Genomic DNA, 24,521 nt, shown 5'->3' on the forward strand with positions numbered 1-24,521 from the left:
CGTGGGGCAGTCCCCATCGCCGGAGGTGCAGCGCTCGGCGCCCCGGGCTGCCCTCAGGGCGGACGCCGAGCGCTCCCCGCCCCGCCGCCCCTCAGGGGCTTTTCCCCCTTAGAGACTTTTCCCCCTCAGGGGCTTTTCCCCCTCAGGGGCTTTTCCCCCTCAAAGGCTTTTCCCCCTTAGAGACTTTTCCCCCTCAAGTGCTTTTCCCCCTCAAAGTGCTTTTCCCCCTCAGAGCCTTTTCCCCCTCAAAGGCTTTTCCCCCTCAGGGCCTTTTCCCCCTCAGGGGCTTTTCCCCCTCAAAGGCTTTTCCCCCTCAAGTGCTTTTCCCCCTCAAAGGCTTTTCCCCCTCAAAGGCTTTTCCCCCTCAAGTGCTTTTCCCCCTCAGGGGCTTTTCCCCCTCAAAGGCTTTTCCCCCTCAAGTGCTTTTCCCCCTCAGGGCCTTTTCCCCCTCAAAGGCTTTTCCCCCTCAAGTGCTTTTCCCCCTCAGGGGCTTTTTTCCCCCTCAGGGGCTTTTCCCCCTCAAGTGCTTTTCCCCCTCAGGGGCTTTTCCCCCTCAGAGCCTTTTCCCCCTCAGGGGCTTTTTTCCCCCTCAAGTGCTTTTCCCCCTCAGGGGCTTTTTTCCCCCTCAAGTGCTTTTCCCCCTCAGAGCCTTTTCCCCCTCAGAGCCTTTTCCCCCTCAGGCGTTCCCGCCCAGCCGCGCCCGCACGTGACCCGGCGGCGGCGCCACGTGACCCGGCGCCATGGCCGCCAGCCGCTACCGGCGCTTCCTGCGGCTCTGCGAGGAATGGCCGGTGGAGGAGACCAAGCAGCAGCGGGACCTGGGCTCGTTCCTGCGGCAGCGGGTGGCACAGGCCTTCCGCGAGGGCGAGAACACGCCGGTGAGGGGAGGCAGGGCGGCACCGCCGCGGCGCCGGCCTGGGAGGGCGCGGGGAGCGGCGCGGCGGTGGCTCTGAGGGAGCTCTGAGGGGCTGTGAGGGAGCTCTGAGGGGGATGAGGGGGATGAGGGGCTCTGAGGGAGCTCTGAGGGGTTCTGATGGAGCTCTGAGGGGCTCTGAGGGAGCTCTGAGGGGTTCTGATGGAGCTCTGAGGGAGCTCTGAGGGGTTCTGATGGAGCTCTGAGGGAGCTCTGAGGGGTTCTGATGGAGCTCTGAGGGGCTCTGATGGAGCTCTGAGAGAGCTCTGAGGGGGATGAGGGGCTCTGAGGGGCCAGGGCAGAGCACGGGGCTCGGGGCTCCCTGGTGCTTCACGGGCATCCTGAGCCCCAGGGGTGATGGAGTCCTGCTGCTCCCAGCTCCTCCGGGGCACTCAGCAGCCTTTGGAGAACACATCCCGGGAATACCGGCCACAAGCTTGTGCTTCCATGGGGCAAAGTGTACCTGGGACACATGACTGGTACCCAGGACAGCAGGTTTGTATCCGGGACCACCTGGTTTGTACCCTTGACAGCGGGTTTGTGACCAGGATAACAGGTTTGTACCTAGGATATATGGTTTATGCCCAGGACACTGGGTTAGGTACCCAAAATAAATGTTTGTGCCCAGGACACCTGGCTGGTCCTCACGACAGTTTGCACCCAGGACACCTGGTTGGTGCCCTGGACAAATGGACACTGGGTTTTGTACCCAGGATAAATGGTTGGTGCCCAGGACACTGGGTTTTGTACCCAGGATAAATGGTTGGTGCCCAGGACACTGGGTTTGGTACCCAGGATAAATGTTTATGCCCAGGACACCTGTTTGGTGCCCAGGACAGTTTGTGACCAGGACACCTGGTTGGTGCCCTGGACAAATGGTTTGTGCTCAGCAGGCCTGGTTGGACCCAGGACAGCTGTTTGATCCTCAGGATAACTGCTCTATGCCCAGTTCTTGCACCCTTTACGCCGTGTTCTTTGGTGAACCCCGTTCCTGTGCTTATGGGAGCGGGGTGCAGGGCTTTGGGAATGTGTTAGCTGTGCTGGAATCCAGTTAATTCCTGTGATCTCCTTACCCCGGGGGTGGGATGATGGGATGCTGCAGCACTGCCTGACACTGATGGAATGCAGCGGTTGTACAATTGAATTCCGCCTCCAGCTGTAATTCTGTTGGAGTTTAGGCTTTGCTGCTGAAATAAATTAGGGAATCCAATGCCTGACTTGGCTGCAGACCTTCCCAGGCATGGAGGTGTTGCTGCAGAATGCAAATGTGCCCTTTCTTAGCATAAAAACATTGTTCCAGAGATGCATTTTCAACCTCAAGGGGCCATTAGAGGCTCCTAATCCTGTACTGGTGACCAGAATAGTCTGCAGCCCACATTTTGGGAAGGGTTTTATTGCTTTTCCATATGCTCAGGACAGCTTAATGTGTTGCACCAGTTGGCTCCAAGATCCCAAAGCTGCCACTGATCCTGGAAATCTGAATTGATGCCTGCAGCAGTGGTAGCAATTTGTGTGTAGAGAGGTTGAATGTGCTGGCAGGAGGAGCTTCTAAGAGGGGAACTAGAGCCACAGGGCTTCTTTAACCATCTAATGGGATGAGATTTGCTGGATTTCCAGGGGAGGGATGGTGTTTGTGCCACCCTTTTAATGGCTGGATCTGCTGGAGCCTTGGCAGGGCCTGTTTGGGCTGCAGGACAGAGGTGGGGATCACCTGCAGGGGGATGTGGCTGTCCCTGTGTCCTCTCTCCTGCAGAGACCTTTTCCTTACTCTTCCTATTTCATCCTGACACCTTTCTCTTGGTGTTATATTTTCTCTTGACCTGTTTTAACCATTTGTGGACCAACATTGAGTTCTGGGGTGAGCTGGTCTCAATGTACCACAAAAAAAACCCAAAAAACCCAAAAAAACCCCACACAGACCAAAAAAATTAACAGGGAAAACAGGGAAAACAGCTGAGCAGGGGCTGTTCCAGGCAGACACCAGGGTGAGCTGGATCTTCCAGCTGAAAGAGAAATCCAGTTACCCCTCAAGCTGTTCCTTGTCATTGGTGCTGATTTCCCTAATCAATTACAGGCTATTTTTAGCTCCCTACAGGGAGTCCTGGCACCTTGTCCTGGGTGATTCCCTACCACGAGGCAGGTGACAGAAGCAGCCTCGCAGCAGGAAGGGCCACAGATTTCACAGCACCAGTCAATAACGTTCTCTGAGGCTGAGTATTCACTGCCAGATCTTGCTGATGCAGAGTTTCAGATCCAGTCTGGAAATCTCAGGTGTTGTTATTCCTGCAGGCTGAGCTGGAGAGGAAAAACTTGGAGCAGGACAGCAGATGGACAATATCCAGCAGTGCACTGGGAATTCTGAGCTACTCCTTTGTGGCCATTGTCCCTTGGAACAAGGAGGGTTTTTGCTGTGGAGGTGTTAAACCAGATTTGTGTGACATTTGTGTCCCCTGCAGATCTCTGACCCCGAGGCCTGTGACCAAATGTACGAGAGCTTAGTCAGGATCCACACCAACTTCTACAAAAACAAGGTGAGAGCTGTGGCACTGGCCACTGCCCCTCTCTTTGGAGGGGAGCCACCACCTGCTGCAGGATTCCTGGGAATGGCAGAATTCCTGGAATGCCTGAGGGACAGCTGAGGGGTGGATGCAGCCGTGCCTGTGGTCACCTAGGGCAGCTGCTGGGTGAACAGGGCAGGCCTGGTTCTTGGTGTGGGTGAACAGAATCCCAGCTGAAAACGCTCTCAGGCTGTGCCAGCTGGTGACACTTGCACCTTTTTCGTGCACTGCAAGTGACTTGTCTCTCTCCCTCCTTTTGCTGCTCTCCTGGAAGTACCCCCGCCTGAAGGACACCACCTTCACTGGGGTGACAGTGGAGAATTGCAGGACAATCCTGGCCACAGGTACTGCTGCTGGGCTTGCTCTGAGAGGGCAGGGCAGGGGAAAGGGACATTTGGGGTTTTGGGGTGCTCCCTGGCATCCCTCCTCAGCCCCTGGCACTGGAGGGTACCGAGGGGCTGCCTGCAATTCTGTGGAGGAGTTGGATGAGGAGTAAGTTCAGGAATAATTCAGTTCAGGAGTAACTCATTATTTTGGGGTGAAGAATCAATTGGATTTTGCACCGTCAGGAACCACAGATGGTTTGCAAAGGCTCTGTGGGGTCAGCCAGCAGGATCCGTGTGGAAGGAACACATTTGCTATGTCATCCCAGCACTGAGCTCAGCTTCTCTTTCACCATCTTCCAATTCCCTTCGTGTTCCTTCTGTGCCAGACCTTGGGAAGGAGCGGGTGCCCCACACAGAAATGCTCTCACCACATCCCTTATGAGGGGCAGAGCTGGGAGCCAGAGCAGTTTTGTTCTGCTCCAGTTCCTAACTTTGATTTCAGTGCGTGGAAACTGAGTATCAGTTGTTAGTGATAAGAGACTCCCTGCATTGATTGGAAGGGAAACCAACCTCGCCTCAGGCCTGGAATGAAAATTCATTAAGAAGAAAAGTCAGGAAAGGAAATTAGATGGAAGGCAGAGCTGTTTTAAGAGGGTTTCATTCCTCTGCTTTCCTGCTTATCTTCCTCTGGCCCCATCTCTGTCATTTCTCCTTTTGCAGACATTCTGAAACAGATGGAAGACAGGAAAAAAGGGACGTGGAAAAGACTGCGGGAAAAGTTCTCTGCCAAGAATCCTGAGGAGGACTTGAAGTGAGGGCCCAGCTCTCAGCTTCTCACTGTACATATCCCTGAATCTCTGTGTGTTGCCATGATGAATAAAACCACTTATTCCTCTTAGCAACAGCATTTTTGTTCAGCCCTACCCTGTACATTCTTCATATTTAGTGCCTCCTTTTTTTTTTTTCTGCTGAGAATCTGGGGCAGAATTTAACACATCCATGCTGGAGCAATGTTGGGAAGGGAACTTTGTGGTGTCAAACCTGGCCCTTTGTATCTCAAAAAAATGGAACAAGCAGGAGCAGCCCGGAGGGAGGTGGTGCAGCTTTAAATGTTCCTGTGAAGGGAACAGAGAGGATGTGAGAACCTCGCTGTGCTTGTGTTTGTGTGTTAGCCCAGGGACCAGGGCAGCACAGGGAGGGAGAACTTTAATCACCACATTTATTTTCCTTCGGAGGAGACAGGGAGGACGGAGGGTGACTTTGCCATGGTGACAGTGGAGCACTGCACGAGTTTAATTGAGATTTTAATCAGCTGCTGCTGGAGGAGCCAGCTCAGTGCAGATTCCCCCCAGCCTGAGGAGAGGGATGTGTGGGTTAGTGCAGAGCTGAGGGTGAAAGCAGCATTAAATGACATGCTGCTAGATGGAGCCATAAACACATTTCAAGTGTTCTGCAACTTCCCTGTTATGGGCTTTTTTATTCCTTTTTAGAGCTTTACTGCTTTCATCAGTGTCTGTTCTTGGGCTTGGGAAGGATGAGTGTCTGGAGCAGAGCTGTGCCAGGGCTCCACAGCACCAACAGCTGCTCCTTTCTATGGGTTTCAGCAGCGATTTCCTGGCAGGCACTGAAAGAATTTGAAACTGCAGCGGGCTGTGGTCCAGAGCTCCAGGAACCAAGGCTGGTGCTCGTGGTGGCTCTTCATGGCAGCGTTTGGCAGGGGATGTGCAACACCTGGAGCTGGGAGCAGCGGGCTGGGGAGCACCTTGGGTGCCAGCCCTGCTTGGGTTCTGTTTGACAGCCCCATCACACACCAGAGGGCACAGGGAGGGGACTTTACCACCTTGAAGTTTTTATTATAACATGATTCTGTATTTAATTTAGTTAAGGCAATTTACACTTCAGTTCTTAAGTAACAACGGTAACAACTAAAAAAACAAAACAACAAAAAAAAAAAGGTAGAACATGACACCAGAGATGAAACTAAAACACAGGACACCCCTTCACAGTGAACTCCTGTAAACCTGCACGCTCCTACTACTGCTGCCCAAAGATCCTTGGTCCACAGAAGGCAAAAGATTTTTAGTTCCCACTAGGGCAAGCTCAGCTCCTCATCTGACAACTTAATTAAATTAAATCCACCTCCTTGAGTTCAGCTGCTCTTTACTGCAGCACAGGATGAAGAGAATTCTGGAAATGGAGAGAGGTCAGCGTGGAGCAGGCACAGCAGATAACGAGGGCTGCTTGGCAAATACCCACAGGGACAAGTGGCACTCAGAATAAGTTAAATAGTGCGGCCCTACAGCTACTGACCCCACAGCCGAGGGGCTGGAGCACATGGAGATAAAGATACAACCCTCCACAGTTGCAAAATAAAAGAGTTATTGCAGTGAGGAATGAAAGTCCTGTATGGTTTATCTTCCTACGAGGGTGTTATTAAAACACCTGGGCCCAGGTGTGGGTGGGCTCCGGCCCGTCCCTGCCCCTGGCATTGCTTACAAGCGCTCTAAGGGAGATGCTGCCTGGGAAGCCCTTTCCATGTGGTCCATTGTCCCCAGGCAGTGACAACCCATGCCTGGAGCCCAGGGAGGAGCAGCCTCCTCAGCTGACACAGGTGCAGTCCCTCGGTGGCTGGAGCTGTGTCTCAGTGGTTCATGGAGTTCTGCACATCCACAAACCCCATCCTCTGCCTGCGCTTCCGCTGCTCCGTCATCTGCAATTCCAACAAGGACACGCTGAGGCAATTCTGGGCCCTCCTGCTCTTGGATGTGCTTCCCAAGTGTCTGACTCTGCTGCTTTGAGCCTCTGCCAGCAAAGTCTGAGCTGGTGAGGCACTTCCCAAACCCACGTGTCCCAGGTGTCCCCAGTTCCCCCAACAAAGAGCTGCAGGGGCCCTGTGCTTGTCATTGTGCTGCCTTGGGCAGGACCTGCCTCCCGCTCCCTGCCCTCAGTGGCTATTTCGGGAAGAACAGAGAGTTCCTACAGGGGCTTTCCCATTTCCCATACCTGTTCCTTCAGCTCGTTCAGCTGGGAGGTGAGGTGGGACACGAGCTTCATGGTGGTGTTGAGTTTGTCCTGCAGATTGCGGATCTCGTTCTGCTCCCCTTCCCCTTCATTGCTGACCAGAGACATGGCTCGCATCCGGGGGAACCAGTCCAGGTTCTTGTTCTGGGAATGGGACCACGGACAAGGGGAGTTGGGGTGAGAGGTCAGAGAGGAGGAGGGAAGAGAGAGTTTAACAGGTAACCTCCCTGTGTTGAGGGATTAAAGAAACTCTCTTTGCAAAAATCTGCAATTTTCCCATTTCTAGGCTGATTCATGGGCCCAAGTGCAGAAGTTTTTCTTTCCTTGCTTTCCTTTCCCTCCCTTGCCTAGAAACCCCATTGAAACCCCACTCCCTGCTTGGTTCAACCCTTCAACTCACAGGACAAACCCTCAAATAAGACCACGTGTTAAAAACCAGCAAAGAACAAACTCGGGCACTGCGCCATTAGCCAGTATTTTCCAAAAGGACTTCCCAGAGCTGTTTTTCCTTGGCCAGCCCCTTGTCCCCGGAGCAGGCAGATTGGGATAGCCAAGGAGGGCACCTGTACCTTGATCATCTGTGCCACGTAGCTCTCGGGGCCGGTGTAGTCGGTCTTGTTCTTCACCCGCACCAGCACGATGAAGTACAGGTAGTTCCACATGTTGTGCTCGTATTTGATGTGCTCCTCAAAGGACACGGTCTTGTTGTCAAACTTGTCCCTTTCCAGCCCTGGGAAAGGCAGGGAAGGGTGGAGGAGGACAGGGAAGAGATGGGGAGGGGAGGAGGTGAGTGAGCAGCAAACACGTGGAAGGAAATTCAGCCCTGTGCATCCCCTCCCAAAGGTGACATTCAAGTGGTTTTAATAATTAGTTGGCATTTAGCACATAAACATCCAAACCAGGAGGCAGCAACCCAGCTGGGGGTTCAGGAGACTTCTCTTTAAAATCACAGAATCAAAGAATCATGGAGTGGTTTGGGTTGGAAGGGATTTTCCACCCCCTTCCACTATCCCAGGCTGTTCCAAGCCCTGTCCAACCTGGCCTTTAACACTTCCAGGGATGGGGCAGCCACAGCTTCTCTGGGCACCCTGTGCCAGGGCTTCACCACCCTTACAGGGAACAATTTCTTCCCATGTCCTGCTGGTTCTGCCTCTGCCCAGTAAAATAAACCCAGAGGATCATTAGAGGAAAAAGCAGAGAAATTTACTGGTTTTTTTTGTTTGTTTGTTTGTTTGGTTTTTTGTGGGTTTTTTTGTTTGTTTGTTTGTTTGTTTTTCATGCCTACTGCTGACTGAAAAGATTCCAGAGCATTTTGTCTATTATATTTCCCCAGTGATATGCTGCTTTTTTCCCCCCACTGGCCAAGGGAAGGTCTCAGGAGTGAGATGCACAGTGGTAAGAACCCTACAACGTGGGGTTCAGTAGCAGGGTGAGGAACAACTCCTTGAATTTCCCTCCAGCTGATGCCTTGTTTAAACCCTTCCCAGTGCAGTGACCTCCACAATGACCAGTTTCAAGTTTTGCAGTGATAAATAAAAACCAGAATCCAGCTGAAATTCTTTTCGTTCCCCCAGCCTGGGAGAGGAGGAGGAACTTTGGGGCAATTCCTGTATTCCCAGTGCTCACCACAAATAAAACAGGTGGTCTTCAGGATCTCTTCCTTCTTCTGTTTCTCGCTCCTCAGATCAGCAAAGGTGTCAATAATGACCCCAAAGATGAGGTTGAGGACAATGATAATGACAATGAAGAAGAAGAGGAGGTCGTAGACAACTCGAGCAGGGAACAGGGACTCCTGTAATGGATGAGAGGGAGAACTGGGAGTCTTGCAGAGCTCTGCTCCAGCCAGCCCTGTGACACAGCCGTGGCTGAGGCACCAGCGGAGGAGGAGAACGTCAGGGACGGAGCTGGATGTGTTGCAGCTCCCAGGAAGAGGGCCAGCAGTGATTGCAGCAGGGTTTGGCAGAAGAAAGAAGCCCCAGGTGCTGTCCCCACTCACATCCTTGGAGGGTTTCCTCAGGATGTCCCCCACGCCGCCGCCGTTGCGCAGGCCGTGGTTGAGGACGGTGACGATGCACATGAGCAGCGTGTCACAGGCACGTTCCCACTGCTCCGGCTCGGCTGCTGGGGAGAGAGCAGGGCAAGGGCTCGGAGCACAGCCAGGGCACCAGACCCTGGCAGTGACAAGGAGCAGCTGCCTGTTGTGATGTCCCAGCCAGCAGCATCTCGGCAGCTCCTCCAGCAGCCAAACACTCCTGCAGCTCCCACCTCCTTTCTGATTAAATGAATGCACCCCGATATTTTTTTATGCCAGGGTCAGTGCAAAATTCACAGGCCAGTTATGTCTCAGGAAGTGGATTGAGTTTCTGCCTTGGAAAAGGTGGGATTTTCCTCAGCTGGCTGGCAAATCCATGCTGCCACACACAGCTGGCATTTCCACAAGGCTCTCTTACCTTCCAAGGCAGTGGGTGCAGCAGAGCAGCTGATTTTGTCACTGCTGCACGACTCCATGAAGGACTCCATGTTCTTCTGCATCCCCAAGGGATCATCTGCAAGGAAGAGACCCCAGCGCTGTGAGAGCAGCACCTCTCCCCAGCAAACCACTGCCCGTGGGCTCCCAGGAAGATGCCAACCTGGGAAAAGGTTGGCATCTCCTTTCTCCTATTTTTAATAGGCCCTGAAGCTTTTTCTCAGAGTTGAGACCCTGACCCTTCATTGGTAGCTCTGTGCCCCCTTCTCTGCCACCACTAACCCCAAACCCTGCTCTGTGCAGCACGAGCACAGGGCTGTCCCAAAAGCAGTGCTCGCAGTGTAAAACCCACCCAGCACACCCTGAGATGTGTCCGGAGGGTCCCACAGTGTCCCCCGACCCCCAGCACCGCCCAACCTTTGGCTTTGCTGTCCGGCAGCCGGTCCACCTCGAGGATGAAGTCATCCTTCAGGAAGAGGAAGCCCACGATGGAGAAGAGGTAGACGAGGATGAGGGCCAGCAGGGCTGTCAGCAGGATGGAGCGCCCGTTCCGCGTCACGCTTTTGATGACGTTAAACAAGGTCTCCTCACGGTAGATCAAGTCAAACAGCTGAAAGGACCCAGGAGCAAAGAAATGCTGCGGGGTGCTTCTCTTGATAATGCCTGGTCTATCTATATCTCCTTTTATCCTGAGATCTTCGATCGCTCAGCAGACCTTGACTAACTTTTCTCACAAAGCCTTTAAGTTTCCCAGCTTACTGAAGGGAAGCAGAGAAGAATGGAGTGACTTATACACAGCAGGAGAGCCAAGAATAGGCCACATGTACCCTGGCTCTGCCCTCACCAGCTCACGTTGCCTCCCAGCTGACCCAGATAAAGCACACAGCAGATTAGAAGGAGAGATACAGCCCAGGACCAGGAAAGAGACAGCAATAGATACTGTCAGGAGGCAGAAAGCTCAGCCTGTGCAAAGATTAGAGCACAGGGAATTGTTCTCTCTGCAATCAATCAGCCCCTGGGAGGTGTCACAGGAACCTTCCAGCTCCTAAAGCACAGCCAGGCTGCCTGTGCCCCCAAGCACCTGAATTTATCATACCAAGATGCTGTAGAAGAGCTCGTGCACGAAGAGCCCCAGGACGCTGGTCACGATGTAGCCAACGTGGTACAGGAATTCCACATCCATGATCATGGCCTTGTAGCCACGGATGAAGGTGCCTCGGTTGCCCACGAAGCTCACCACGAACACGATCTTGTTGGTCAGCTGGGGACAGCCAGAAACGGGAGGGAGCGGGGTTTGCTGCGCTCTGGGAAGGAGGGACAGCTTCCTGATCCCCCAGCAGCTGCAGAACTCACATTGAGAGCCCCCAGGATGTTGAGGGTGAGCCCGATGCCCAGGTAGTAGATGGAGCGCAGGATCAGGGCCACCAGCAGCGGCCTCACCCCGTAGCGCTTGGTGAACAGGGCCATGATGGAGAAGCAGATCAGGATCCAGAAGAGCAGGGAGATCAGCGGGGAATCCAGCACTCCTGGCAAGAGGAACACGTGGATGCTAAAGGCAGGGGCACTGCTGCTGCCAGGCTGCCCAGCCTCACTAATGAGCTCTTTATCAGAAATGATGGTGCTGCACTGCAGGATTTGTGTTGGTTCAGATGGTTTTTCCTGATACATTTTCTAACATCTTTTATCCGAGAGCTCAGAACCACTGTAGGTGATGGAGGCTACATCCATCACTGCTCCCCACGTTGTACAAACAGGGGAAGGGCAGCCCAGGAGAAAACAGGTTTCCCTGAGAAGGAAGGGGTGGGAGAGCTGGAATCTGAAATCCTGAAATCCTTTATCCAGCAGAAAGGATGTGGGGTTGTAGGAACCCAAGGATCTGCCTTTATCCAGCCCAAGGACCTTCTCCTTCCACCCCGAGGAGCAGCAGGTGCTGGGGCACTTACCCATGGAAGTGGCTTCCACGTAGGGGTAGAAGAAAGCAATGATGATGTTGATGAAGACGGCCAGGTTGAAGGAAATGCTTCCCCAGAGCGTCATTCTGCGGGAGAACCAGTACATCAGCGGCATGCCTGGGGGGAGAGGAGGCAACACACAAACCTCAGCCAGCCTCGTGCCAACCGGGTCCTCCTGGAGCCCCTGTGCCCTCCCTGCCACCCCAGAGCCCTGTGGGCTCTGCAGCTGCTGCCCCCAGACTGACCCAGCCTCCCACCTCCTTCAAACCATTCCTGAAGTGTTTTGGAAGCATTCCTGCTCATCTCTTAGGAGTGCACCTTCCAAGTGGCTCTGCTCACATTCCTTGGTTTCCCAGCCCTCTGCAAACCCACTCTAAGACCCTGGATTCAGGTTGGTTCTGTCCTCCCTCACAGCTCCTTCACTATTCCTCAGCTGCATCCCAGTAGCCATACTCATTTCATGGGATTTACAGCCAGGATTTCCACCCTGGAAGCCCCTGAGCAGGTCTGCAGGGAGCAGAGAAACAGGTTTTATTTCCCGTGTGCAGCTACAAGCCTCTGGCTTAGGGGAAGGCAACTGAAAGGGCTTTCCAGGGAAAACACCTCAGCTGGAATCCCAGGGGAGGTGAGCAAGGTGCCCCTCAGCCTGTGCAGAAACTGCCCTGAGAGCAGAGAGGAGCCCCATGGGTGGGCTTTTAACCCTCACTCCCTGCACTCTGCAGGTGTGGGGTGCTCTGCAGAGCTCGGGCAGCTCAGCACAACCATTCCCAGGTGGGAATTCCTGCTCCCTGCAGGAACATCCCCCGGATTCCCAGCAGGGGAGGCTCTGCCTTGCTCTTACTGCGCAGCTTCTTCTGCCACTCCATCTCGTTGTGCAGGAAGGAGGACTGGTCGAAGAAGTCGCTGACTTTGCTGCCCTGCTCGTCCTGCTCCGTGGTGGTGAAGAGCCTGTACTTGGTCTCCTTGGTGAGGAACTCGCAGATCCCAGGCACAGGGAAGATGATCTGCTCCATGCTCCGGTCCAGCCGCACGATCTGCGGGAAGCAGAGCCCTCAGATCCTGCCCTGCTGTGGTTTTTTCCTCCTTCCCAGATCCAGCTGTGCCTTCCCCTCCTCCTTCCCGCTCCACAGGGCCCAAATATTGTCAGCCACTCTTTTTAAAGTTTCCAAAGCGCCCTGAGCAGAGGCAGCCCTGGCTGGGCTAAGTGGGACTGTGGGAATGGGGGATCCATGCCAAGGATGAGGCTGCTGGATCAGCTGCATCCCACTGCTGCTGGGAGAGAAGGGAAGGGTCCAGGGGGCTGCTGGAGCTAATGGGGGTGGGAAGAGGGGACAGCTCCCGGTGCCAGATAATCAGATGTGAGGTATCTGGAGCCAGGTGGGATTCATGGAGCAGGGGTGGGCTGGAAATGCAACAGCCTTGCCTCGATCTGGGACGTGTGCTTCTCGTAATAAGCCAGCGGATCCTCCTCTTCCTCCTGCACTGGGGCCGTTGACTTCAGCATCTGCGACAGCTGCTTGTTGTTCAGGCTGAGCTGGATGGGGAGAGGTAAAGGGAGAGGATGAGGATCCAGCCAGAAGCTGGATCCGACTGTTCCCACAACGTGCCTCAACATCTCCCACAGCTGATGAGGTTTTCAGGGAAAAGCAAATGAATTAAAGCTTCCAAGAGGGGTGCGAGTGCTCCCTGCAGTGACAGACAATCGATTCGCTGCAATAATTACATCCAAGTGCTGCTAATCCACAAATTACAAACCAGTGCTCACAAAACCCCCGGGGAAATCACATTCCTGCTGAATCTTGTCGGGTACCTGGGCAAGGAACGGCAGCAAAGGACTCGTCCCTTCCCTTCTGAAGGGAAGGGGGGCAGTGGGTAAGGGCAGGACCCCCCCAGGGCCACCAGCCTGTGTCACCCCACAGCAGGGCACACACACCTTTGGGCTTCTACCTCTGGCTAAAAGGGCATTTAGGTGTCTCTCCCTCTTTAATCCCCTGGAGAACACCAAAATCCATCAAATCCTCAGCAACAAAGCCCAGGTGAGCTCTGCAAGAGCTTTTTACAGCGTTGGCTCAGAGCAGCTTGTGGGGGCTGTGCCTCTCCATACCATGGATGAGATTCCCTCCTCCTCCTCCTCCTGGATTCGCTTCACCGGCTTCAGGAGCTGCTGCAGGGACTTGTTGTGTCGGGAGAGCTGGGAGGGGACAGGGATGGTGACAGTGAGCACAGGGTGGCAGGCAGCCACCAGCAGCACCACACAGGGGGTGCAGGGTGGCCAGCAAGCCATGGCTGCTCCCCACAGCCAAGGGCACACTTGGCTCCCTAGGGAGGCCAGTCTGGCTGAAGGAAATGTGCACAATTATGGGGGAAAAAGTGCAAGCTGTGAGCACAACCTGGCAGGATGCTTTTACAGCTCCCTACCTGCAGCGCCAGGATATAAATGTTGTGTCCGACTTCCCGGGGGGAAACCTCGGCGTTCTCACACTCCTCCTCCTGCAGGTAGGCTTTCTTAATCACATCCACCTGCAAGGCAGCACAGGGCACTGAGCTCCTCCCCACACCCTGCTTCATCCTCCAGCCAGGATTTGGGCAGCAGGAGCAGCACAGGGGGCACTGAGCTCCTCCCCACGCCCTGCTTCATCCTCCAGCCAGGATTTGGGCAGCAGGAGCAGCAGTGGGGCAGAGGAGGCAGAATCTGCAGCATGAGCCAGGGCAGAGGATGTCCAGCTGTGGGCTGGGGGCTCAGTGGGACATTCCGAGTTCCCTCACCAGTTCCTGGGGACGGAGGCTGATGAGGATCCGCTCGGCGTTTTCGCTGTCGTGCCTGCTCTCCATGAGGGCCAGGAGGAGTTTGGAGGCATTGTCCTGGTGAGGAGAAGCCCTTGGTGAGGGGAGCCGTGCCCTGCCACTGCCCAGGGCTTTGGGGTGGGCAGAATTATCCTGTGCCCCCGCCAACTCCCTTGTGCCAGGGACATCTGAGTGTGGTGGAGATGCCCCAGCCCTGCTCCACCGAGCCCATCTGCTCCCACACCCGAGGGTCTGACACAGGCAGGGTCCCCTCTCCAGTGCCACCCTCACCCCACAGCACAGCCCGTGACCCTGCCAGTGAGTCCTTGCAGTGACACGCGTGGTGACACATGCAGTGACACACCCAGTGACACACAGACACGTCCCCACCGCCCCAGCCCAGGCCTCGGTGCACCTTCAGCTGCAGGACCAGGTCCATCCGGTACTTGCAGAGGGGGCTGATGTCGTTCAGGATCAGGGCTGTGATGATGTCGATCCCGTTGGACTCGTGGGTCACGATGCAGCTCTGGGGTGGTCGGGCAGTGTGTTAGCCCTCAGATCCTGCCAGTCTTCCCAGCCCCACCCTCCAGCACAGCCCTGGTCTGAAACACTGCCCTGCCCGCAGCCCTGGGCCCCCAGACTCCCCTCTCCCTGCAAAGGGCCCCGATCACACCACTGAATTATTTACCCCCCATCTGCATCACCCCATTTTGCAGCCAAGCAGCAGCTGGTGACCTGTGCAGGAGCCCTGTGACCTCTGCTGCCCACGTTCTGCTCCTGCTCACACTCTGAACCCAAAAACCTGTCCCTGCTTCACCCACATCCCCCCAGAAGCCGCCCTGGTCTGGGACGAGGTTTGGGGATTGTCCCCGGACCTGGTTCTCGTGGCAGGGCCCCTGGCAGTACTCGGTCAGGGTCTCCAGGGTCTGGGTGATGAGAGCCACGTTGTACTCGTTGATGTAGAGGCCGAGCAGCCCCAGCCCGCCCGTGGTGCTGCCACACATGATGTCCAGGAACTGCAGCGTCTCACACACCAGGTTGTAGTTGGTTTTGTTGTTCTGGCACCGCAGGAAGTTCTGTGGAGCAGAGCCCAGCAGTGGGGTCCTGATCCCTCTCTTCCCACACCCCTCCAGCCGCAGTTTGAGGGACATTTGGGCTGGGATTGCCCCTGCAACCTACGGACCTCAGTCCCACAGCCAGTCCTGCCACAAACTCCTCCCACAGCCCCAAGCTGGACGGTGCACTGTGGGACTCAGATTCAGTCAAAGAGAGAAACAAGAGTTTCTAGCCAGGCAGAAGCCTGGGAAACAGCTGGAGAAGGATGTAAATAATTCTTTATCTCTCTTGTTTTTCACCTTGTTTATAGTTAAGTTCTATCACTGTGTGTCAAGCACTGTACACCAATGGAGTGGATTGTTTTCACTCCAGGACCAATGGAGTTGGTCCTCACGAAGTTCTGTATAAAAGAGCAGGGTATTTTGAATAAACCAGAGTTTTACTCTCAGCAGCCTTCTGAGTCGAGTCTATTCATTCCTGTCCTGCCTCAACAGCGACAGTGCACTGATGGGGAAACTGAGGCACAGAGCTGCTGGGTGCCACAGCATTCTGGGGGCCAAAAACTGGGGCAGATCCCAACCTTCCCCCAGCCCAGCCCCGGAGCCCCAGCAGCAACCTGCAGGTCGCGGTTGTGGTTCTCGCAGAGCAGCTGCAGGAAGCGCAGGATGGGCTCCATGATCAGCACCGTCACCCCCATCTCGTTGTTCTGGCCCTGCTCCCCGGGGTCGTGGCCCTTGCGGAAGCCCACGGCCATCGGGTACCGCGTGGGGGTGCCGGGCAGCAGGAAGGTGTCTCCTCGTCCTGGAGGCAATTGTCCCCTCGTCAGTCCTCAGGCTGTCACCCAGCCGTGCTGGCCCTGCCGAGGGGACGAGGGGACACAGCCCCTGTACCTTTGGTGCCAGGCTCTGGCTCGTCCTTGTCCTCGCGGGGCTTGTTCCCGATGTCGCTCATGTTCACCGACACCGTGGACTTGGTCTCCTGCTGAGCCTTCTTCATCCGGTCGTGCAGAACCTTGAAGAACTTCTCGGACTTCTTGTCGCTCGTCATGAGGTTGTAAAAGGATTTCTGGTGAAAGGACACTCGTTCAGGTCCCCACCACGGGATTCAAAGTGTCCCTGCCTGTCCCTCCGGGCAGCAGGCTCAGCACTGCAGACATTGCCCAGCATAACCTGCTTTTTGCTGGAGCCCCTCTGGGATTTGCACACACCATTTTTCAGCTTCCCTGTGACAAAGGGTTTGGGATAACCCTGGTCCCCCACCAGTGCTGCAGCCCTCAGCCATTTTAGGAATTCCCAGCAGAGGGCATCAGCAGAGCTCCAGAAACAACCTGGAACCACCTGCTCCTCCCACAGCCTCCAGCCTTTCATCCAGCCCTGGAGCTGGGGAACTCAAATCACCAGATTTCAGCACAAACAAGGGGTATTTTGGCCAAACCCACTGCCCGGGGCTGAGCACTGCACCCCCACGCCGACCCCTGCCCAATCCCCCTCAGCACCTGGATCTCGGTGTTGCCTCCATCCAGCAGGCGGATGGCCAGCAGGATGCTCTCCTGGAAGATCTTCTCGTTCTTGGTGTTCATGATGAGGTCAGCCACCAACTTGGTGGCCCCTTCGCGGTCCAGCCGGCACTGGACAGCGGCGATGGCCGACCAGTCCTGGTCCTGGCCTGCGTGAGAGGACAGGAGGGGTGTGATGCTGTGCCAGCACTGAGCCAGCACAGCTCCACCACTGCTGGGGCACCTCAGTGCCATCCCTTCACCTCCCCAAATGCTCTGTGGAGGTGGAGACATGGCAACCAGCCACACACCTGCTCCCATCCCTGTTTGGGAGATGGGAATTTGAGGGGAAGGGGCGGCAGAGGGGCACTCACCTCCCCCAGCAGCATCCCCCATCTCCCCCTTGGAGCTGGACCTCTTGTTCTGCAGGTAATTGTTCATGAGCATTTTCCGCAGCAGGTTGCCCTGTCGAGGCAAGCAAATGTCACCAGTGTCCCCACGCCAAGGCTGGGGCCAGGGCAGAACCAGCTGAGCACCCCTGGGTGCCCAGGGTGGGCTCTGCCAGCCTGGGAGTGGGGCTGGAGGGACACAGATCATGGTGCTCACCCTCTCTCCATACTTGTTCCTCTTCACCAGCATCTGCTGCAGCGTCCTCAGCACCTTGATGCAGAGCTTCTCCTCTGTCTCCATGAGGTCCTTGGTGTGCTGCACCAGCCTGGCACAGCAAAGCCATCGTCACACAGCCAGGATGGACCCAGGGATCCCTGAAGGAGCCACCCCACCGCCCCTCCAGGCTGCAGGCACGCAGGGATGCACAGCCCACCCGGGATGAGGGTCCCAAACCCTGCCCAGCACCCCCAGCACCCCCAGGGTGGTCCCAAACCAGCCTCACTTGGACAGGAACCCCCCGCTCTCGCATCGCTGGAACGCCTCCGTCCCCTCCATGAAGAGCAGCTCCGGGCGGTGCAGGACATCCACCAGCACGGACAGCTCGGCCTCCACCAGCGGCTTCAGGCGATCCTCCAGGGCGCTGATGATGTCCTGCAAGCCACAGCACCCCCCTTCAGAGCCAGGGGACACACGGGACAGGGACCCCGCAAGGCCAGCGCCCTCCTGCCACCCGAGCCCTGCCACGCCCTGCCCGGTACCTGCAGCTTCTCGATGATGTTCTTGTAGTCCCACTGGTTGGGCGTGGTGGACACGCGGGGGAAGGAGCGTGTGGCCGCCTTGTAGCTCGAGGTGTTCCTCTGCACCGTGCTGGTGGAGCTGCTGTTGAGCAGGGAGCTCACGTGGGCGTCCAGGTCCATGGGCAGCGCGATGGAGCGGCTCTTGGCTGCGGGACACAGGGATGGGGTTGGCACAGCCACCACCCAGCTGGGTCCCACCACCCTGTCTGGGCACCTCTTTGCCAGCGTTCACCTCATTTGCAGCAGAGATTTGGGGTAAATACACGAGAAAACTCCTCCAGGCCAATATGGGCTGGAGTGTTCCCACACATCCCAACACCCACAGTCCCACGGAGGTGGAAACTGGTGCCAGCCCCAGTTTTTGGTTGGGAAAGCCCAGTGTGAGGAGGCTGCAAGCACCCTGCTTGGAATTCCAAAGGGAAATCCCCACCCAGAGCCCAGCCACCAGCAATCCTTTCCACGGTGACTCAGTGCTAACAGCCCTCAGCCTGAGCCAGGCAGCTGCACACCGAGGGCAAGGTCCTGGCCAGGGAAAACCACTGTCAGTGTTGGCTTTGTGGCCAGGGACACACCAGGGAGCTCCCAGCCAAGCCCAGGCTCTGCTTATCCCCACGTTACCTTGGGAGTGCTGAGATGAAGCTCAAAAAGAAGCAGATCCCAGAGCTGAATGTCCCAACCCCAGCTGGCAGCCCCTCACCGTGGTGTCCTGCCATCCCCACAGGAGGGACAGGCTGTCCTGCTCGCTGCTGGGCAGAGACAGCCCGGGGTGGCCCTGTCCCCTGCCCCCTGGGCACAGCAGTGGCTCCTTACCGACCATGGCCAGCGTGCGGATGCAGGACTCCACCGAGCTCTTGTGCTGCTGCTGCAGCCACGGACACTCCAGCAGCCTCATGGTGGACTGGAGAAGCTGCACCACGATGGTCTGGTGGGTCTGGAGGAGACAGGAGTGTCAGCACGCGCATCCAGACCGTGTTTTGGGGGCCTGGCTGAGGCGCTGTGCTCCCCCTGCCACCCTGGCCAGCCTCGTCACCTGCAGCGAGGTGCTGTTCTCCGAGAAGGGCGAGCTGAAGAAGGCGTTGATGGTGTCCAGCACCACTGTCAGCACATACTTCTCCAGCGTGGCGTCCGGCAGGCGCTTCTCCCGCTTCTTGCACATCTGTGGGGACAGGGAGGACACTGATGGCACCAGGGACAGCTCGTGTCTGCCCAGAGGCTGCTGGCACCACCCTGAGCTGAGGGACGTGGCTATATGAGGTCCCACATGTGTATCCTTGCAGGAGGCTTCAAGGGAGCCTTGGTGACACCACCCTGTCCCCATCCAAGCCACCACTGCTGCGTCCCTCCCACCCAACCCTCCCCACGCACCTGGGCCATGTCCAGGGTGAAGTTCTCAAAGAGGGTCCAGATGTGGTTGCTGGTGTAGATCTCCTTCATCTCCACCTCCGTGTCCACGTAGCAGTGGTTGACAAAGTTCACATAGGCCATCTTCACCTGTCAGAGAGGGGGAAAGGGGCAGGGACAATCAGGGGACAGTCAGGGGACAATCAGTGCAGAGGCCCAGTGTCCTCCTGGCTGCCACCCCGCACCTCCGTGATGCAGTCCTCGTGTGTCACCACCCGCACCACGTCCTCCAGGGGCAGCAGGGACGTGCACTTGATCTCGGTGTAGACGTTCTTGCCCTCGGCGCAGGCAGCCAGCAGGTCCACCAGGGAGATGTGGTACATCAGGGGGCTGTTCTCCTCCACCCCATCCCTGGCCGCCGTCATCATCTCCAGCAGGGTGGCCAGTGAAGCCTTGTCGTTGTAGAAAACCACCACATCATCCCCGGCGTTGGTGAGCTGCAGGGAAGGGTCAGTGCCCAGTGCTCAGGGATCACCACTCCAAAAAAGGAAGGTCAGAAGCCTCCAAGGCCAATGGTGTCCCCTCTGCAGTGGGGGATAAGCAGCAGTGGCTGGCAAAGGGGACAGGGATTTGTGTTTACAGAGAAAACCAGGCATTTGCAGTGCAATCAAAAACTGTGGGACTCCCAAATTGACTCGTGGACCTTGCATTGAGCCCCTGGAGATGGCTGGTGGCCACTCAAGATGGCCACCAACACTGGGGCTGGCTGGTTCCAGGAGGATCCAGCATGGCTGGAAGGCTCTTCTCAAGGAAGAAGCCAACAGTGCAGGTTCCCAGAGCCTTGTCCTGCTTCCTCCCCACTCCTGCCCCACAGGAGAGGTCCTCACCTCTGTCATGATCATGTCCTGGCACTTCTTGACGTACTTGCCCTCGGCCTTGATGATGGTGTGCAGGAAGTCGAGGTACTGGACGTGGCGGCCGTGGGTGGCCACGCAGTGGATGAAGTGCTGCGGCACCGTCTCGTTGATCTCCGAGCACAGCTGGTAGTTGTTGAGGAAGATGTGCTGCATCGTCTCTGCCTCCAGCAGCTGGGGACAAGGGGCAGAGTGAGGTCAGGGGGCTGCAGGAGCTGTCCCCAGCTCCTGCCCTGCCTGCTGTCTCCTCCTGGCTCTTCCATCCTGTTCTCCCAGCCCCAGGAATGGTGCCGAATTCCCTCCCTGTGCTGCTGCCCCTCCGTGTCCTCTCCTTACCCCCGGAGTCAGGAACAGGTTGAGGTGTTTGTGCAGCAGGGCCTGGTTCTCCTGGTTGCCAGCACAAAACTTCTGCAGGAACTGGTGGGTGAACTTGAGGATCTCCATCATCTTGGCATCCCCCTGAGGAGGGGACAGAGGAGAAACACGTGAAGCTGAGAGGGATGGGAGTGGCAGGAGGCCACTCAGGGGGGTCCCTGCGTGCCCCCTTTGCCCTGGGCACTCAGGACCAGTTGGTTTCTGTCCACCCACCTTCTCATAGGGGATCTGCAGCAGGTCCAGCATCACTTTGTGGGCGTCCATGTTCTTCAGCAGGCGCTGCTGCTTCTTGCGCACCTGCTCCCCCACCCCGCACATCTTGTTCAGCCTCTCCAGGATCTGGGGACAGAGGGACCATGGTGGGCAGGGGCTGAGCCTGGAGCCCCTCAGGATGGTCACCAGCACTGGGGCTGCTTTGCGTTCCAGGTGTTCCCTCCGTAATGCCAGGTGTTCCCTGCTTTGCTCACCAATCTCAACCCCTCTCAGGGATCCTCCATGCACAGCTGTCACCCACCCAGTCCCCTCCAGTCCCCTCAGTGCAGGGATGTGACAGCTTTTCCCTGTGCTGAGCTGGCAGGAGCAAGCCAGGCGTGGACTTGTTTCTCCTGAAGCACAGCAGAACTTGGAAATCCCCCCCAGGATTTCAGCCCTTTCCTTCCTGCTGGTACACCAGGGTTTGGTCTCACTCACCCCCTTCACTATCTGGTAGTTCTCGCTGCTCTTCTCTCCTGGAGCAATGACCTCCTCGTCGGCACCGTGCTGCAGGGGACACGGCAGCACTGGGGTCACACCTGCCCCTCCAGCCACACCCCACAGGACCCTCTGGAGCCTCCCCATCGAGCCCATCGAGAGGCATCAGGTGTTGGATTAATGTGAGCTGCTCCCCTGCCTGCCACTCCTTCCCCACCCTGGATCCCAGGATCTTGCTCAGGGCTCTCACCTCCTTCTTCTCCTTCTTGTTCCCCTCCCCTGTGCTGTCCCCTTTGGTGCTGCCCTTCTTGTCCACCCACAGCTCCGATTTCTCCACCATCGTGCGGAGTTTGTCCAGCTCCGACTTGATCACCTTGTAGTTCTCCACATCCTGGGCTGAGATCAGGAGCTGGACCTGCAGCGACATTCCCAGGGGTTTCCAGTTTGGGGCACAAATCCCACTCCCAGATCTCCCTCCCAAGAAAAGGCCAGGATCCACGCCACGTCCCCCACCCACAAGCCAGGCGTGGGATGCTCCAGGTCCCTTCAGCATCACCTGTTTGAAGGTGTGCAGGACCTCCTGCCTCTGGCTGAAGTGCTTGAAGAGGAGCTGCAGGGAGCCGGAGATGAGTGGGGGGTAGTCGTGCATGGTCAGGTGGATCAGCACCCGCAGGAACATCCTCCCTCCCTCGTCATCCACCTCCAACATGCTGCTCGACTTCCTGGAGCGGGATGGAGGCGCTGGGTGTTAACCCAGAGCTCAGGGGCTGATGGGGACAGCTTTAGAGCCTTTAGAGGCTCACCCTGCTCATCACCTGCAGCTCCCAGACTGGGCAGGGTGGGCAGAACGGGAAGGGCTCTATGGCCAGGGGAGCTGTGGGGGGCAGGGACTCACCCCACACCAAACATGGCCTCGGCGTGTTCCCCGATCCGGTCCAGGTTCATGGCTGCGGCTGCAGGGAGAGGAAGGGAGTGACAAGGGTGGACAATGCCAGCCCTGTGTCTTGGCAGGAACCCACAGGAACCAACCCAGCTCCCTGATCCTGTTCCCACCAAAACACAGACTCCATCCCTCCCTGCCTCCTGCCAGCAGCAGCTGCTGGAGATGGCACTTCTGCTGGAGATGTCACCTCTGCCACCTGTGTCCTCCCAGCCCCTGGGGATGGCTGAGCCGGGGGTGTACCAGGAGCAAAGTGGGAGAGTTACTTGTGGAGTCAAAGGCTGGAGCTGTCCCATCGGCTGCACTGTCCTGCATGGGGTAAACCTCCACAAACTCCTTCTTGAAGACAGAGAGCAGGTAGGAGATCCTGTAGTCCAGCCGCACGTTCAGGATGAACTGGAGGCCGCAGGGAAGGAGAAACCAGAAGTGACTGAGTGCCCTCTTCACACCAACTGTGCCCCTGCTTGAGAAAATCACGTTACACACCCCCGTCCCACCGGTCCCACCGCTCCTTTGGCTCCAACCTGCAAGATCTCCAGGATCTTCAGCTTGGTCTCCATCACCACAATGTTCTCGTTCTCAATGCTCCTGCCTCTGTCCACTTGCTCCGGGGCAGAGCCGGTGCTGAGGCTGGGGGGGCTGAAGATGGACTGTTTCCTGCTCAGCACCATGGTGGACATCATCTGCCCCACGCCCTGGATCGACCTCCGCACGTTCTTCCCTGCAGAGGCAGCCACAGTTAGCGTGGGTGGAGAGGGAGGTGGCAGAGGACCAAGGGAGGACCCACTTGGACTGGAAAATGCCCTAGACTAAATCAGAGAATGAGCAGAAGGCACCGAATATTTCTTTTGACATGGGCAAGGGCTCACCACCCCACGTCCTACTGCACACCCAGCCCCATCAGCAAGCCAGTGTCTGGTTCTCTTGCCAGAAAAACTGGAAAGCACTGGACAGACCATGGAAAACATTGGGCAGACTGTGGAAAACACCTCCCTGGCCATGGACAGGGACTCACCTGTCACCTCGTCATTGTAGACTGCCTGCATCATCAGCTGAGGGTTCTGGACGCAGTCGATGATGCCCAGCAGGGTCCGTGTCAGGCGCAGCAGCTCGCTGAAGCTGTAGAAGCCGAAGTAGATGAGGTTGTGGGCAAGGCTGACGACCTGGGGAAGGACAAGGCAGCTCCAGACCTTGCCCTGCTCAGGGCTGAGCAGGAGAATCCATGGTGGGGGACAGGGACATTGGACAGCAGCAGCAGCCAGACCGTGCCACACCCTGCAAGGTTCTGGCGACACCAGCAGTGCCCGCACCTCGAAGGTGAGCTTGTTCTTCTCCTCGTTGGCGAAGGGCACGGCCTCGCTCACCACGTTGTTGAGATAGTCCTCCACAAACTCCATGGTGCTGGCAAACTTGTTCTTCTTGTCATCACGCGAGACGTTGAGGTTGGAGTCGTAGCTGCAAGGGGACACATCGGGGTGAGCTGGGGACAGTGGGTGTCCTCTCACACAGCTGGCAGGAGCACTGCCTGAGCCACCATGACCAGCAGTGATGCTGTGACAGATGGAGCCCACTTCCTTCTGAGGGCTCAAACCCACCCAGGTCACTCCACAAACTCCCTGCATCTGCCACCCCTGGTCCTGCCCTGTCCCTCAGAGCCATGCCGAGCCCTGGCGTGTCTCACTCTTTGATGGTGATGGCTGTGGGGATCTCCGTCCAGAGCCGTGCAAACTTCACGGGCATCACCAGCTCCTGGGGGTCCCTGTCCACGTGCACGTGCAGCATGAGGTGGCAGAAGGAGGCGCGCAGGTCGAAGGGCAGCATCTCATCTGCCATGCACAGGAAGATCAGGTCCACCCCCAGCTGCTGGGAGATCTCCTTGATGGCCAGGTACTGGCGGTCCAGGCACATGCGGGCAAAGAGCTTCAGCTGGTACCTGCCCAGGGGTGAGGGGGAGAGGGAGTGAGGCCGTGCAACCCTCACAGCCTCACCTGGAGAGGAGGTGCCACAGGAGCATCACCTGTAGTAGCTGAGTACGTTCTCGTCGTGGGCATTGCCAGCCCGGGCCTCCTGCGCCAGCTGCCGGATGCTTTTCTCGTGGTGGTCGTTGTTCTTGTCCGTCCAGGTGAGCCAGACCTCCTCCTCCAGGTACTCGATGCTCAGGTACTCGTGGGTCTGGGACGTCTCCTTCACTGGCCTCAGCCTGGGACAGGAAAGGGGAAATCTGGAGATGCTCCCATGGATGGAGGGGCTGCACCTCAAGAGGTGATGGAGCTTCAGCGGGACCAGGCCCATGCTGTAGTGGGTTTCTTGTAGGGTGGGGAGGAGGTGTAAGGGTTGGATTTACCTTCTCATTATCCTGCTCTGATTTATTTAAGAATAAACTTAATTCATATCCCTAACTAGAGTCTGTTTTGCCTGTGGCTGTATTTGATGAGTGATTTCTCCTGGTTCTTATCCCAACCAATGAACCCTTCGATAAATTTTCTCTCCTCAGTCTGGCTG

At 56.8% G+C, this 24,521-nt stretch overlaps 2 protein-coding genes across 3 annotated transcripts in view; one reads left to right on the plus strand and one right to left on the minus strand.

Annotated features, from left to right (window-relative positions):
• The first annotated feature begins 722 nt into the window (after positions 1–722).
• UQCC2 (ubiquinol-cytochrome c reductase complex assembly factor 2) lies at positions 723–4,695 on the plus strand. Its single transcript, XM_021542617.4, has 4 exons — positions 723–878; positions 3,370–3,444; positions 3,746–3,815; positions 4,518–4,695. The coding sequence occupies exons 1-4, from the start codon at positions 741–743 to the stop codon at positions 4,610–4,612; spliced, it is 378 nt and encodes a 125-aa protein (XP_021398292.1). The 5' UTR covers positions 723–740; the 3' UTR covers positions 4,613–4,695.
• A 930-nt stretch (positions 4,696–5,625) lies between these two features.
• The window catches only part of ITPR3 (inositol 1,4,5-trisphosphate receptor type 3), a 37,481-nt gene continuing 18,585 nt past the window's right edge, over positions 5,626–24,521 (minus strand). The window contains exons 18-58 of one of the 2 annotated variants that reach the window (XM_077789078.2): positions 24,037–24,219; positions 23,701–23,952; positions 23,330–23,474; positions 23,035–23,182; positions 22,544–22,740; positions 22,286–22,415; positions 21,975–22,032; positions 21,636–21,801; positions 21,330–21,494; positions 21,080–21,148; positions 20,603–20,728; positions 20,351–20,473; positions 19,988–20,188; positions 19,346–19,597; positions 19,125–19,250; positions 18,790–18,915; positions 18,570–18,690; positions 17,721–17,905; positions 17,465–17,613; positions 17,179–17,287; positions 16,947–17,037; positions 16,573–16,742; positions 15,968–16,142; positions 15,694–15,878; positions 14,897–15,097; positions 14,437–14,547; positions 14,004–14,099; positions 13,656–13,757; positions 13,342–13,428; positions 12,661–12,771; positions 12,079–12,271; positions 11,229–11,354; positions 10,639–10,811; positions 10,382–10,546; positions 9,703–9,895; positions 9,269–9,364; positions 8,815–8,936; positions 8,445–8,610; positions 7,388–7,548; positions 6,801–6,962; positions 5,626–6,507 (exon numbers count right to left, since the gene is read on the minus strand). In XM_077789078.2, the coding sequence (XP_077645204.1) occupies positions 6,439–6,507; positions 6,801–6,962; positions 7,388–7,548; positions 8,445–8,610; positions 8,815–8,936; positions 9,269–9,364; positions 9,703–9,895; positions 10,382–10,546; positions 10,639–10,811; positions 11,229–11,354; positions 12,079–12,271; positions 12,661–12,771; positions 13,342–13,428; positions 13,656–13,757; positions 14,004–14,099; positions 14,437–14,547; positions 14,897–15,097; positions 15,694–15,878; positions 15,968–16,142; positions 16,573–16,742; positions 16,947–17,037; positions 17,179–17,287; positions 17,465–17,613; positions 17,721–17,905; positions 18,570–18,690; positions 18,790–18,915; positions 19,125–19,250; positions 19,346–19,597; positions 19,988–20,188; positions 20,351–20,473; positions 20,603–20,728; positions 21,080–21,148; positions 21,330–21,494; positions 21,636–21,801; positions 21,975–22,032; positions 22,286–22,415; positions 22,544–22,740; positions 23,035–23,182; positions 23,330–23,474; positions 23,701–23,952; positions 24,037–24,219 (5,986 nt within the window). In that variant the 3' untranslated portion in view covers positions 5,626–6,438. Of the gene's footprint in view, positions 6,508–6,800; positions 6,963–7,387; positions 7,549–8,444; positions 8,611–8,814; positions 8,940–9,268; positions 9,365–9,702; positions 9,896–10,381; positions 10,547–10,638; positions 10,812–11,228; positions 11,355–12,078; positions 12,272–12,660; positions 12,772–13,341; positions 13,429–13,655; positions 13,758–14,003; positions 14,100–14,436; positions 14,548–14,896; positions 15,098–15,693; positions 15,879–15,967; positions 16,143–16,572; positions 16,743–16,946; positions 17,038–17,178; positions 17,288–17,464; positions 17,614–17,720; positions 17,906–18,569; positions 18,691–18,789; positions 18,916–19,124; positions 19,251–19,345; positions 19,598–19,987; positions 20,189–20,350; positions 20,474–20,602; positions 20,729–21,079; positions 21,149–21,329; positions 21,495–21,635; positions 21,802–21,974; positions 22,033–22,285; positions 22,416–22,543; positions 22,741–23,034; positions 23,183–23,329; positions 23,475–23,700; positions 23,953–24,036; positions 24,220–24,521 lie in introns of both variants that reach the window. The other variant, XM_021542647.3, reaches the window with a different exon arrangement.

The sequence above is a fragment of the Lonchura striata genome, chromosome 26, assembly GCF_050655825.1.
Source record: "Lonchura striata isolate lonStrDom1 chromosome 26, ASM5065582v1, whole genome shotgun sequence".
Classification (NCBI taxonomy): Eukaryota; Metazoa; Chordata; class Aves; order Passeriformes; family Estrildidae; genus Lonchura; species Lonchura striata.